Source organism: Nerophis lumbriciformis, linkage group LG12, assembly GCF_033978685.3.
Source record: "Nerophis lumbriciformis linkage group LG12, RoL_Nlum_v2.1, whole genome shotgun sequence".
Classification (NCBI taxonomy): domain Eukaryota; kingdom Metazoa; phylum Chordata; class Actinopteri; order Syngnathiformes; family Syngnathidae; genus Nerophis; species Nerophis lumbriciformis.
In genome coordinates this window covers 34052411-34068145 of record NC_084559.2, presented here as the reverse complement: position 1 = coordinate 34068145, position 15735 = coordinate 34052411, and the positions used below count along the sequence as shown (strand labels likewise).

The 15735-nt window shown below is 38.6% G+C and overlaps 1 protein-coding gene across 1 annotated transcript; it reads left to right on the top strand.

Annotated features, from left to right (window-relative positions):
* The first annotated feature begins 343 nt into the window (after positions 1–343).
* On the top strand, positions 344–8134 carry LOC140679268 (uncharacterized). Its single transcript, XM_072914348.1, has 3 exons — positions 344–548; positions 5270–5383; positions 5502–8134. Exons 1-3 carry the CDS (start codon positions 500–502, stop codon positions 5723–5725), a joined length of 387 nt encoding a protein of 128 aa, XP_072770449.1. The 5' UTR covers positions 344–499; the 3' UTR covers positions 5726–8134.
* The last annotated feature ends 7601 nt before the right edge of the window (positions 8135–15735 follow it).

Sequence of the window (15735 nt, the reverse complement as noted above, 5' to 3'; positions counted from 1 at the left end):
CCAGTTTGTTTCAGTCAATGTGAGCTAATATACAGTACACACCAGCGTCATGGTGACAGCTGTGAGAATTCTCTCTCTGTGTGTGTGTTTGTGTGTGTGTGTGTGTGTGTGTGTGTGTGTTGTCAGTATGTGTGTCATGGCGTTGACCTCCATACCGGGGATGATGATGCATTGTGTTTATCCCACGCTTTCATGCACGCATCCCACCCGACTGAGGCGATAACCGCCTCCACGGGTACAATCACCTTCAGGTCTTTAGGGACATCAACCAGCTGGAAAAGTGTTTGCTTCAAAAAGTGCGGCGTAAAGACACAAAGTGAGTGCTAAGACTTGTTTTGTTAAATCCATTAGTGGAGGCTGTGCAGCATAAATGGAGATTATAGAGATTAGACTTTAATGCCATGAGACACCTTCCACTGTCTTAACACTGATCCCCCCCCCTCGTCCACTGCTTCATCTAATCTCATCCACTCGCTCTTTCGACTCATCTCCTGCTGCCATGAAGACGCCTGTTGTCCTGCTGCTGGTCCTCTCTCTGGCTGCACACGGTAAGTTTTAGTCGCATTGTGGAAATACATCTTGGAATTATTTTGGGAATAACTTAGAGTAGTCATCTAAAAATGACAACACACAGCAATTACCGTCAAAATACAAGACACCACAAGGAAGTACATTTTAGTGCGTTTAGTTTTAGCGGGTGCAAACTATACAATTGGTGATCTACTAAGACTGCGTGTACAATTGATAACAACTGCAAAAGTGGTGCAGGCCGCCCGACTTAAATTAAGCTTTTGCGTGTATACCGGGTGTCACCATGGAGACACTCCTTTTCCTCCACATTTAGGACATCATATGGTCCAATCTGTGGCGTTTCATGTTGTTCAACATGCAGCACACAAATATAATATGTACCACATCTCCTTCTAGGCTTTGTTGAAGTGAAATCTAGACAACAGAACTTACCTTGAAAGTGTTGTGAGAGTGCATCTGGAATGATACATATGCAAGAAAATGCATATTGCAAGAAGTTTGTTTCAAATAGGAGATCTAATATGTTTTCTATATGAAAAAATGAATGCCATTTAGAAGAAAATGCCACCATGAGACACCAAAACGAATCAACATTTTTTTAATCATCCCTTTAAGTCATCCAGAAGCTATAAAATTATGAAATGTCATTGCTGAATAGATATGTCTAATATTTTTTTATTTATGACAGTCCAAATATGTTGACGCGCACAAAAACAAAATATTATTTCTTTAAATCTGTCTTTGCAGCTTAATCGCCTCCTTTCCTGCAGCGTAACTGTGCCAGTTTGTGTGAACATTTCAGACACGCGAGCAGCCGCGGAACAGTTTGTCTTGATAAATCACATTGCAAGTGCTAAATGATCATGTTTGCATCTCCTCCTTCCAGTATTGTGGCCGTTCTAATACTCTCTAAAAATCAGACAATCGTTTGCGCACAAACATACTAGATCAGCTTTGCGTGCGCTGTTTTGCTAGTTTGCATTCATTTTAATACACGCAAACATTTAGTAGATCAGGCCCTTTCTGTCCAAAGCGAAGGGCTGCTAGTTTATCAACAAAAAAAAAAGTTTTTATTTATTTATGTGAAATATTTTTTAATCAAACTTGAATTTAATTCAAAGTTCTAAAATGAATTAATTGGAAGGAAATTGTTCAATAGTTTGTTTAAAACATACATTTGAAAATCTTACTGATGCATAATTAGTCAGGATTTGAACCCAGTACTGTACAACTGTTTACTGCGGTGCTTTGTGCCAGAGTAAGACTGTTCAGGTCAATTTCCCATTAAAGTCTTATCAGTGACAGAGCAGGATAAGGCTAGGAATACGTTTGGGTAAAATCATTGACATTTTACATGACTACTCTAAAACTATATAGTATATATGTATATATATATATATATATATATATATATATATGTATGTGTGTATATATATATATATATATATATATATATATATATACACATTGTTCTTCTGTTAAAGAGATTACTGCAATAACAATGGTTAAGGGATATACTTACTTTTGTGGGTTGCTTCATTTAACATTTTTATTTCCAAAAAATCTGATGTGTCTTAAATTGCGTGTCTCTTTTAATGCATGATTTATTCATAGATTTTATTTTAAACATACACAGTGGATAATACAAATTCTACTACAATGTTTTGTTTGTTTGTTTTTTTTAGCAATATGCAAGTTATCTTTCTAGACTTAAACTGAAATTCATCTACAATAATAATAAATTCACAAATATTCCCCCTGGAGGGTTAGTAATTGTGTGTGTGAGTGTGTGTGTGTTTCCATCAACCATATATAAACCGGCCACTTCATTCTGTACACCTGCACAAGCCAATGAGGTCAGATCAGTTTTGATTGACAGTAGTTCGACACCTCATAGTGAGAAGTGTTTGTAATATTATGGTTTAGTCTCAGTATGATTCCACATACCGGCCCCCCCGAGTTCAGTTCAAAACCTGGGAGACAAACATTTTTGCAGCAAATTCTTAAAAACTCCAGAGTGCTCCTGTTGAAAAGAGCAGGGGTCGGGAACCTTTTTGGCTGAGAGTGCCATGAAAGCCAAATATTTTAAAATGTATTTCCGTGAGAGCCGTATAATATTCTTAAACACTGAATACAACTAAATGCGTGCATTTTTAAGTAAGACCAACATTTTTAGAGTACCGTATTTTTCGGACTATAAGTCGCAGTATAAGTCGCGGGGGTGCGACTTATACTCAGGAGCGACTAATGTGTGAAATTATTAACACATTACCGTAAAATATCAAATAATATTATTTAGCTCATTCACGTAAGAGACTAGACGTATAAGTTTTCATGGGATTTAGCGATTAGGAGTGACAGATTGTTTGGTAAACGTATAGCATGTTCTATATGTTATAGTTATTTGAATGACTCTTACCATAATATGTTACGTTAACATGCCAGGCACGTTCTCAGTTGGTTATTTATGTGTCATATAACGTACACTTATTCAGCCTGCTGTTCACTATTCTTTATTTATTTTAAATTGCCTTTCAAATGTCTATTCTTGGTGTTGGGTTTTATCAAATAAATTTCCCCCAAAAATGCGACTTATATATATATTTTTCCTTCTTTATTATGCATTTTCGGCCGGTGCGACTTATACTCCGGAGCGACTTATACTCCGAAAAATGCGGTATAATAAGTCTCTTTTTCTTTTTAATAATAGTTATTCTGAAGGTAACCAATAATAAATAAAATACTTCTTACCATTAATGCGACTTCTGGTGCTGTATGGTTTTGCTGATGGCTTTGTAGTCTGGTTGATACGTGGTTATTTTTAACACTGTGATTACCAGCGGAATTATTCATTACTTATCGTGTTAAGCAATGTCAGCTAGGATTTATCTGAGAGCCAGATGCACTCATCAAAAGAGCCACATCTGGCTCTAGAGCCATAGGTTCCCTACCCCTTGGACCACTGTGAACACATTGTCAGATCCTTGCATTGACATTTTTTTTTTTTTTTTTTTTTTTTTTTTTTTTTAATGTCCTGTCCAGCTTCTCAGGCAAATCATATAGTTGATGTAGATGCCCATGTCGGCTGTTCAGATTTACTTTACAAAAGAGAAGTGTAGGATACTTCTCTTGTTGCCTTATTTGTATTTGACTTTATTAAATGTATTTATATTATCATTTAGTGCAGCCGGGCCGGAGCAGGAGGGGATAGAAAGAGAAAAAAAAAGAAGACAGAGGGGGAAATTGTGGGGACAAGAGGGGGATTAGACAGAGAGACAAAAACAACAACAGCAAACAACAACAACAACAACAATAGAGCAACATCAGCAAATATGACATGTACAAATATGATGGTAAAAGTAATAGCAAATAAGCAGTTAGCGAAAAATAAAAAATAATACAGAAATGACAATGAGCATTATTACACTACAAATGGATCAATACAAATACCAATAGAAATAGCGCTATTGATAATGAACAATACCAATAATTTACCTTTATTATCAACAATACAGTTGTTTAAATGCAACAATACATATACGTAATGATAACTTGAGATACGAAAGAATGCAGAAAAATGGAGGGGGAGAAAGAGAAGCAACCTACATTAACCTTGTAGATTGTTATAGTCACAATAGGTTAAGCTTTGTCAGTGTGCCATGTGTTACACCCAGTTTACCCTAGGGCAACAACGTTAATATATGTTTGATGAAACGTGATTATGTGCATGAGTGTAAGTATGCATATGTACTTGTATATGTACAGAATGTGTATATGTGTTTGTACAATGAATGTATATGTACAGAATGTGTATATGTGTTTGTACAGTGAATGTATATGTACAGTATGTGTATGTGTATGTTTGTATATTGAATGTGCGTGTGGATGTACGAACATTAGGTAGGTAAATATGTACTGTATTTGTGTATGTATGTGGGAGCGTAGGTACCTATGTACGTATGTGAGCATATGTGAATTTGCATGTACAACACATTCGACTCCCAGAGTGCGTGGGAGCCAGAGCACGGCCCCATCACATGCATTGACATTTTAACCTTACAAGCAAACATAGAACACTGGTGTCCGAACTTGTGATTTACATAACTTAGGCGTTCCTCAAGGCACCCCTTTATGTCCTCTCCTTTTTGGCAAATACATATGTTTTGTAATGTGATTTATGTAACTAAGGTGTTGCTGTAGCTTGTTTACTTCAGATGCAGTCAGTAGTCATTAGTTTATTTTCTTTAGTTATACTAGTGGTGTTTCTCAAGGTTCCATCTTAGGTCCTCTCTTTTTCATCATCTGGGCTGAATCAACAGGTTGCCTGTGAGTTCAGTTTAAAAAAAACTTACATTTTTGCAGCAGACTCTTAAAAAACACTAAAGTGCTGTCATATAGATTTTTTTTTCAGACGGCCCTTAAAAACCGCAGAGCGCTCCTGTAACTCTGACAAAATAAAATGTCGACTTTAGAGGTTGCTGGTTCTACAGAATATACAAAATAAGAAATATTGTTAAGGGCGAAGTCTGGCCACCCGGTCTTAAGCTTTCTGGAAATGTGGCCCCTAAAACAACGTAGTTGAATATCCCTGCACTACACCGGAACCACCACAAAGCAGCTCTTGCACCGGATCCTATTGGCCTGTGCAGGTGTACCTAATGAAGTGTCTGGGGATTGAACATACTTATTGACATGCTTATCTTCAAATCAGCCGTTCTGTCCTGTTCTGTCTGCAAAGGCTCCGCCCTCAGATGCCACACGTGCGCGGCATCCAGCGAGGAAGACTGCAACAAACAAGGCTCGGCCTCCTGCCCGCAGTACGCCGACGCCTGCGCCACCATCACCGGCCCGCGTCAGTAAACACACCAAACACACATTAAGTTGCTTGTATGTAAATATCTGGCGTGGATTTCGGGGTGTCCCTGAATGCAACAGTCCGCTTTAGCTGTGACCTCTGACCTCTTTTTCAGACACGGTACTCAAGTCGTGCACCTATAAGGATTTCTGTGACAAAGCTCAGGGCAGCACCTCTGGAGCTAAGATGGAGTGTTGCCATGGCGACAACTGTAACGGCCCACACAGGAGCCACAGTCACGGGGACCAGCATGGCAACAGCACAACAGCTCTGACCTGCAGCCCCGCCCTGATGCTCGCCATCCTGCTGCTGCTGCGTTTAGCCTTCAGTCACTTCTAGACACTTCTTTTTGGGAGAATATCAGCTCTCACCTCATTTTTTTTTGCTACAGCCTCGTGCCCCACTGGGATTTTTACAACCACAACCATCCTTGAATGTAAATTAGGGGTGTCCAAACGTTTTCCACTGAAAACTCAAGGCATGTCGGGGCCATTTTGATATTTTTCATTTTCTAATCAATACAATATATATATATATATATATATATATATATATATATGTTTTTCCCCCCTGGGGTTTCCCTCTAGTTTGTCCCAGGGACCCATAAGGGTCTCGGTCATAAAATAAAATAAAAAGTCATACATATATTTTTTTTTTAATTATTTTCATCAAACACTCAAATCTCTAGATCAACTTTGGGTATATTTGTCAATACATTGTTTATTTTTTATGCTTTTTTGTCACGGTAAACTCTGTATTTTATGGCAAAAAACACAAAATATGGAATATTCCCCCCGCCCCCAAAAAAATTCAAAGTGGAATATTTGAAGTAATTGAAACCTTAAAAAGGTCAATAACTCACACCACCATAGATATTTAATTCATTATTTATAGAAATGAGAGTTTAAAAAAAAACAATGAAATTATTGGGGATCCAAAAGTGTTAAAAAAAAAAAGTCATAAATGTTTTTGGTTTTTTTTAACTATCAACGCTTAAGTGTCTAGAATGATCAACTTCAGATCTATCCGTCGATTATAAGGTTTTATTATTTTTCTAATGTTTTTGTTTGTTTTATGCCCTTTTTTCAAAGAAAAAAATATTTCTTATGTGGCAAACACACAAAATATGCAATATTTTTCTTCAAAAAATCAGCAATATTTTCCTTCAAAAAAATATTTCAAAGTGGAATATTTGATGTGCAGTAATTGGAGCCTTGAATAACATTGGTTCTGATTCATTATTATTTTTTGAGCAATAACAGCTTTAAATAAAAAAAAACAGCCTGCATTGAATTATGTTAATATTGTCGGTAACACTTTAGTATGGGGAACATATGAACCATTAATTAGTTGGTTATTAACATAGGGTTAAGGTTGAAGTTGGGGTTAGGGTAAGGATTACTGGTTGTATAATAAGGCCATGCAGAATAAGGCATTAATAAGTAATTAAGTACTTAGTAATGACTAATTAAGAGCTAATATGTTACTAATTTGCATGTTAATAAGAAACTAATTAATGGTGAATATGTTCCCCATACTAAAGTGTTACCAGATTGTCAAATATTTTTCTCATTACATTTCACGTGTATGTTTTTTAAAAGGTATTTTTAGAATGTGCCTCGGGTCGTTAAAAAATTAGGGCCGCACTTTCGACACCCCTGATGTGTTAGGATGAATTGTTCAACCGGTGGTGATGCATTCAAGGTGTGTGGTTTATATACAAGCAGTTATTTCAACATCCCCAACTTTATTACCTTCACCCAAGGAAGTTGCTTTATTCATGTGCAACTTAAAAAAACTTGGCGACACAATTGGCGTATCACTGCTCGTCTGCACCAAACTGAAGCAGAATGAGTCTAATGCCAGCCAAAAATGCAAAAAATAATATTTTAACGGCGGACATTTATCCACAAAAATATGAAGAAGCTGCTGATGGTGTGTTTGACAGAGCAGCAGCTGGAAGGAGCTACCGTAAAAGTCCACTCTCCAAGGTAAATGTACATTATTATAACAGAACTACTGTAGTTGTTAGTGGTACATTATATTTTTTTGTTTTTGAATAACATTATCTAAAAGCTAGTTTTTATTTCTAAAGGCACGTTACATGTTAAATTGTGATGTTATGTTTAAAATGTATTTCAATTAATTTCAATTGAAGACGTTGATTTGATATACATGTGTTTTGAGTAAAGAACCAATTAAGCTCCTAAGTTGATGTAATATTGTGCTTTTCCAATAATTAGAGGTTGGTAACATAATGTAAACAAAATATTGCAATTTAGGAAAATGTGTATATTGTGAAGGGCAAAGTTGGAATAATTCATAATAATTAATCATTTGAACCTTTGAAAGGAATTGGTATATTTACAACAAAATATTTCTTAATTTGATATTAAAATGTAAAAAAAATATGTAAACATATATAAACATCTAGAAATATAAATAATGTTTACATAATAATAATAATAAATATTATCCATATTTGTTGGTTAAAATGTTTGTTTCTTTTTAAAAACTGTATTCCCTTGGATGACATTTTACAGCCTTTTAGTGGCTAAGGTTATTATTATTGGAGTCATTCACAAATGTCTTGTTTTGCAGAGGATGTGTTGACAACTTGTCGCTGGTAATGAATGATTTCATGTGTTGTTCGTCAAAATATCTCTGTTATTCTAACTGTTAACCGCTCTAATTGTTGATATGTATTTCCTGTCCACATGACTGAATGAAGTAAATGACACACCCCTACGACATGACGCACTAGATTGTGTGCTTAACGGGGCAAATTATTCACAATTTTGCTTCTTCACCCTGAAAGACGAGAGGAAGGAAACGTCTAATGAAGAGAGTGCAAATGTTCAATAAGAAGTTGAACTGACAGGATACGAGCGCTATACCTCGCTGATTTCTTATCCTGTCATGCGGTCGCCAATCAGGTGGTATATGTGCCACCACTTCCTCTTACTCGAACAGGTCACAGCTCTTCACCAGATCAGCAAACTGAAGACAGTTGAGGGAGTGACTTCAGTGCAGCAATGTATTTAACTGCTTTACATTACTTAAGGCTTCACTACACGGCTTAAAATAAAGTCAACGCCAGGTGTGAGAGTTTGATCATTTAGATTTTAGATAGCTAATGTTTCTAGCCTCTGTTTCCTATTGTATAGGGATGGGTACTGAATTCGGTACTTTTATAGGTACCAAACGAATTACGTCAGTACGGTGCCATATTTTGATACTTTTGTTGCACGTGACGTCATGTCTGATTGCAGACTCGACATTAACTCACGCACTTGGCGGGGAAACAAGCAATTAAGCACTCAAAGCTTGGTATGGTTACAATTTTCCATGCCAACAAAGCAAGAAGAAGGCGTTCAAAAGTGCAGTAAGGTTCCACTTTTCAAAGTGTGCGAGCTCAATGCTATTTTAGACTTAGACTTAGACAAACTTTAATGATCCACAAGGGAAATTGTTCAACACACTAGCTCAGTTACAATGATGGAAAGTGTAAGGATGGAAAGGACAATGCAGGTATAAATAGACTAAATATAGCGATATAAAATATAACATATATACGAATATATACATAATATGTGTAAAGTATATTATATATACAGATATATTATATTATGTATATACCATATATACATTTACATTGGACATACCAGTGTATGCCAGTGTTTCTTAACCATAGGGCCCCTAGAGTGCTGCCAATATATATCTCTTTCTCAGCTCCTGGTCCGTACGGGTTGAAATGGTGCTCAGTTGTAATACACATTTCCACCACTTGTGGCACTAATGACCATATCAAATAAACAGAAGAAGTCTGGAGCTAAAGTAATAGAGAAGTTTCTTAAGCACAAAAATGACTAAAGCGGTGAAGCTTTATTTTCATTGAGGCTAATCTTAGGGAGCTAACTCGCAACAGGCCTAGTAAACACGTACGACACGCTAATCGCACCACTAGTTATGCGAATATAGTTGTACACGTTGGCTCCAATGACACTAGGATGAGACAGTCAGAGATTACAAAGAGAAACATAGCCAGGACTTGTGATCTCGCTAGAAAGATGTCCAGGCATCGAGTAATTGTCTCTGGCCCCCTGCCTGCGAGAGGCAATGATGAGAGATATAGCAGATTAGTCTCGCTTAACAAGTGGCTGGCTAGCTTCTGTAGACAACAGGGACTAACGTTTATTGATAATTGGCCCTCTTTCTGGGGCAAACCAGGCTTGCTGATGAGAGACGGCCTTCACCCTAACCAGGAAGGCGCCATCATCCTGTCTAAAAACATAGACTACTGTTTAAGTCACATTTGACTAACTACACTAGAGCAAGCCCGGTCACAGGCAATTACAGAGCCTGCTAGTCCGGGTGAGGAGTCAGTTAAGCTAGAACTAGCCAGCACCAGGCTGGATAATTCCTGTACGCATAGCAATTTTCTTAGAATAACACACAACTCACATAATGTGTTTTCTGTTGTGAATGTGTCCGGGGTAGATATGCATTCTACTGAGGTGGCAAATCATGATGCGTTCAGTCGATCGCAGCATCAAGCAAACAATCTGAAAATTCCCGTCGTATCAATTCCTAGATATGGTCGAAACTATTTAAAGTGCACTACGTATAATAAACGCAACATTATTGATATTTCTACTACGGATAATTTAAACAAAAACTCGTCAAAACAGCCCAATACTTATAATATGGGCTTTTTAAACATAAGATCATTGTCTCCCAAAACGTTATTAGTTAATGAGGTCATTAGAGACAACAATCTTAACGTCATTGGTCTTAGCGAAACCTGGCTCAAACCAGACGATTTTTTTGCGCTAAATGAGGCATCTCCTCCTAACTATACGAATGCGCATATTGCCCGTCCCCTTAAAAGGGGTGGGGGTGTCGCACTAATATACAATGAAAACTTTAACCTTACACCTAACCTAAATAATAAATACAAATCGTTTGAGGTACTTACTATGAGGTCTGTCGCACCGCTGCCTCTCGATATGGCTGTTATCTACCGCCCCCCAGGGCCCTACTCGGACTTTATTAATGAATTCTCAGAGTTCGTTGCTGATCTAGTGACGCACGCAGACAATATAATCATAATGGGGGACTTTAATATCCATATGAATACCCCATCGGACCCTCAGTGCGTGGCGCTCCAGACTATAATTGATAGCTGTGGTCTTACACAATAATACATGAACCTACGCATCGCAACGGTAATACGATAGATCTAGTGCTGGTCAGGGGTGTCACCACCTCCAAAGTTATGGTACTCCCGTATACTAAAGTAATGTCCGATCATTACCTTATAAAATTCGAAGTTCTGACTCATTGTCAACAAAGTAATAATAATAATAACTGCTATAGCAGCCGCAACATTAATGCTGCCACAACGATGACTCTTGCTGACCTACTGCCTTCGGTAATGGCACCATTCCCAAATTATGTCGGCTCTATTGATAACCTAACTAACAACTTTGACAATGCCCTGCGCAAAACCATTGATAGTATAGCACCGCTAAAACAAAAAAGGGCCCCTAAAAGGCGCACCCCATGGTTTACAGAAGAAACCAGAGCTCATAAATTATCATGTAGAAAGTTGGAACGCAAATGGCGCGCGACCAAGCTTGAGGTTTTCCATCAAGCATGGAGTGATAGTTTAATATCGTATAAACGCATGCTTACCTTAGCTAAAGCTAAATATTACTCAAATCTCATCCGCCTCAACAAAAACGACCCTAAATTTTTGTTTAGTACAGTAGCATCGCTAACCCAACAAGGGACTCCTCCCAATAGCTCCACCCACTCGGCAGATGACTTTATGAATTTCTTTAATAAGAAAATTGAACTCATTAGAAAGGAGATTAAAGACAACGCATCCCAGCTACAACTGGGTTTTATTAACACAGATACAACTGTATCTACGACGGATACTGCAATACAAAATAGTCTCTCTCTTTTTGATGAAATAACATTAGAGGAACTATTACGGCGTGTAAGTGGGATAAAACAAACAACATGTTTACTTGACCCACTTCCTGGGAAACTTATCAAGGAGCTTTTTGTATTATTAGGTCCATCAGTGCTAAATATTATAAACTTATCACTTTCCTCTGGCACTGTTCCCCTAGCATTCAAGAAAGCGGTTATTCATCCTCTGCTCAAAAGACCTAACCTTGATCCTGACCTCATGGTAAACTACCGACCGGTGTCCCACCTTCCCTTTATTTCGAAAATCCTCGAAAAAATTGTCGCACAGCAGCTAAATGAACACTTAGTGTCTAACAATCTCTGTGAACCTTTTCAATCCGGTTTCAGGGCAAATCACTCTACGGAGACAGCCCTCGCAAAAATGACTAATGATCTACTGCTAACGATGGATTCTGATGCGTCATCTATGTTGCTGCTTCTTGATCTTAGCGCTGCTTTCGATACCGTCGATCATAATATTTTATTCGAGCGTATCAAAACACGTATTGGTATGTCAGACTTAGCTTTGTCGTGGTTTAACTCTTATCTTACTGACAGGGTGCAATGCGTCTCCCATAATAATGTGACCTCGGACTATGTTAAGGTAACGTGCGGAGTTCCTCAGGGTTCGGTTCTTGGCCCTGCACTCTTTAGTATTTACATGCTGCCGCTAGGCGACATCATACGCAAATACGGTGTTAGCTTTCATTGTTATGCTGATGACACCCAACTCTACATGCCCCTAAAGCTGACCAACACGCCGGATTGTAGTCAGCTGGAGGCGTGTCTTAATGAAATTAAACAATGGATGTCCGCTAACTTCTTGCAACTCAACGCCAAGAAAACGGAAATGCTGATTATCGGTCCTGCTAAACACCGACATTTATTTAAAAATACCACCTTAACATTTGACAACCAAACAATTACACAAGGCGAATAAGTAAAGAATCTGGGTATTATCTTCGACCCAACTCTCTCGTTTGAGTCACACATTAAGAGTGTTACTAAAACGGCCTTCTTTCATCTCCGTAATATCGCTAAAATTCGTTCTATTTTATCCACTAGCGACGCTGAGATCATTATTCATGCGTTCGTTACGTCTCGTCTCGACTACTGTTACGTATTATTTTCGGGTCTCCCTATGTCTAGCATTAAAAGATTACAGTTGGTACAAAATGCGGCTGCTAGACTTTTGACAAGAACAAGAAAGTTTGATCATATTACGCCTATACTGGCTCACCTGCACTGGCTTCCTGTGCACTTAAGATGTGACTTTAAGGTTTTACTACTTACGTATAAAATACTACAAGGTCTAGCTCCGTCCTATCTTGTCGATTGTATTGTACCATATGTCCCGGCAAGAAATCTGCGTTCAAAGAACTCCGGCTTATTAATGATTCCCAGAGCCCAAAAAAAGTCTGCGGGCTATAGAGCGTTTTCTATTCGGGCTCCAGTACTATGGAATGCCCTCCCGGTAACAATTAGAGATGCTACCTCAGTAGAAGCATTTAAGTCCCATCTTAAAACTCATTTGTATACTCTAGCCTTTAAATAGCCCCCCTGTTAGACCAGTTGATCTGCCGTTTCTTTTCTTTTCTCCTCTGCTCCCCTGTTCCTTGTGGAGGGGGGGGGGGGGCACAGGTCCGGTGGCCATGGATGAAGTGCTGGCTGTCCAGAGTCGGGACCCGGGGTGGACCGCTCGCCTGTGCATTGGCTGGGAACATCTCTGCGCTGCTGACCCGTCTCCGCTCGGGATGGTGTCCTGCTGGCCCCACTATGGACTGGACTCTTACTATTATGTTGGATCCACTATGGACTGGACTCTCACAATATTATGTCAGACCCACTCGACATCCATTGCTTTCGGTCTCCCCTAGAGGGGGGGGGGGGGGTTACCCACATATGCGGTCCTCTCCAAGGTTTCTCATATCTCATAGTCATTCACATCGACGTCCCACTGGGGTGAGTTTTTCCTTGCCCTTATGTGGGCTTTGTACCGAGGATGTCGTTGTGGCTTGTGCAGCCCTTTGAGACACTTGTGATTTAGGGCTATATAAATAAACATTGATTGCATTGATTGATTTGCATTTTAATTTTATTGACAGTTTAAATAGGGAGCATATATTATCATTTAGTACTAATGTAGTTAGAAATTATTTATTTAATAACTGTGTAATTGTATGCAAATGTATTTTTCATCAGTATTTATGAGTGCCTTCTTTTGCAGTATATTTTTATTTATTTTGTAATCAGCCTGGCCTAAGCCTTGATAATCCATCCATTCATTTTCTACCGCTTGTCCCTTTTGGGGTCGCGGGGGGTCGCTGGAGCCTATCTCAGCTGCATTTGGGCGGAAGGCGGGGTACACCCTGGACAAGTCGCCATCTCATCGCAGAGCCTTGATAATATTTTTTGTAATTAACACAACTTTTAATTTCTTTAGACAAGATTGTAAACTGTAAGTAGGTTAATACTAATAAAATCAAGAGTAAGATTAAGAGTTCAGTCTGAAGATTCGAGTGGGCCTTTCTGCACTGGAAAAGTTGGGCTTTGAGGTCAAAAAGGTTAAGAACCCCTGGGATATGCCATAGACATGCTACCGATTAGCATTAGCAACACCCCCAAATTTGGTAATGAAAACTACAACAAAAGATGCACATTACAATCAAACAGCTGGTGTGTGATATACACAATACTTGCAGTATAAACACTTTGTAGGCCTTAACAAAAGAAAATAGTGGCACAACAAGGAGCTGGGTCAAATGCAGAGGGTCATTTCACCACACGTTGTGTGTGTGACTATCAGTGGTACTTTAGCTTTAAAGGCTACTGCCATCTAACATCTTGGAATTACAACTGCATGCAAAGTCCACTATATAGTACTTGCAAATGATACTCAGACATGTAAGAAAACAATATATAACTGGACAGGCCAGTTATCATTATCAGCTCAATGTCAAATGTTTTTCTTATATATTTTATTAGGTTGATTGGCAACACTAAATGGGCCCTAGTGTGTGAATGTGAGTGTGAATGTTGTCTGTCTATCTGTGTTGGCCCTGCGATGAGGTGGTGACTTGTCCAGGGTGTACCGCGCCTTCCGCCCGAATGCAGCTGAGATAGGCTCCAGCACCCACCCACCCCCGACCCCAAAAGGGACAAGCGGTAGAAAAATGGATGGATGGATGGCAACACTAAATTGGCCCTAGTGTGTGGATGTGAGTGTGAATGTTGTCTGTCTATCTGTGTTGGCCCTGTGATGAGGTGGCGACTTGTCCAGGGTGTACCCCGCCTTCTGTCCGAATGCAGCTGAGATAGGCTCCAGCACCCCCCCGCGACCCCAAAAGGGACAAGCGGTAGGAAATGGATGGATGGATTAAACAATTAACATTTAATAATACATGAGCACACACAGGTTAGAGTGTCTGCCCTGAGATTGGTAGGTTGTGAGTTCATACCCCGGCCGAGTCATACCAAAGCTGCCCACTGCTCCCCTCACCTCCCAGGGGGTGATCAAGGGTGATGGGTCAAATGCAGAGAATAAATTCACCACATCTAGTGTGTGTGTGACAATCATTGGTACTTTAACTTTAAAAGTACCAACAATGTGTACCCATCTTGCCCCAGTACTTAATGTTACTTTGTTGTATCTCTCATATCAGTGGCCTTGTGGTTAGAGCAGTGGTTCTTAACCTTGTTGGAGGTACCGAACCCCACCAGTTTCTTATGCGCATTCACCGAACCCTTCTTTAGTGAAAAATAAAATGTTTTTTTTTCTTTCAAATTCAAGACAAAGTTATATGTTTTGGTAACACTTTAGCATGGGGAACATATTCTAAGTAACAAAGACTTAATTTAGAGTTATTTGGACACTAGGGGAACATATTCTAAGTATTAAGACTTAATTTAGAGTTATTTGGTTAGGGTTAGGGTCATGGTTAGAGGGTTGGTCATTGGTATATATTGAATATATGTTATAGACATAATATAATATATCTGTAAATATAATATACTGTACACATATTATGTATATATGTTATGTAATATTTTATATCGCTATATTTAGTCTATTTATACCTGCATTGTCCTTTCCATCCTTATACTTTCCATCATTGTAACTGAGCTACCGTGTTGAACAATTTCCTTTGTGGATCATTAAAGTTTGTCCAAGTATAAGTCTAAGTTAGGGTTATAATAAGGCCATGCCGAATAAGGCATTAATAAGTACTTAATAATGACTAGTTAAGAGCCAATATGTTACTAATTTGCATGTTAATAAGCAACTAATTAATGGTGAATATGTTCCCCATACTAAAGTGTTACCATGTTTTTTTACTGGTGCACAAAATGAACCAGAACATAAGAAC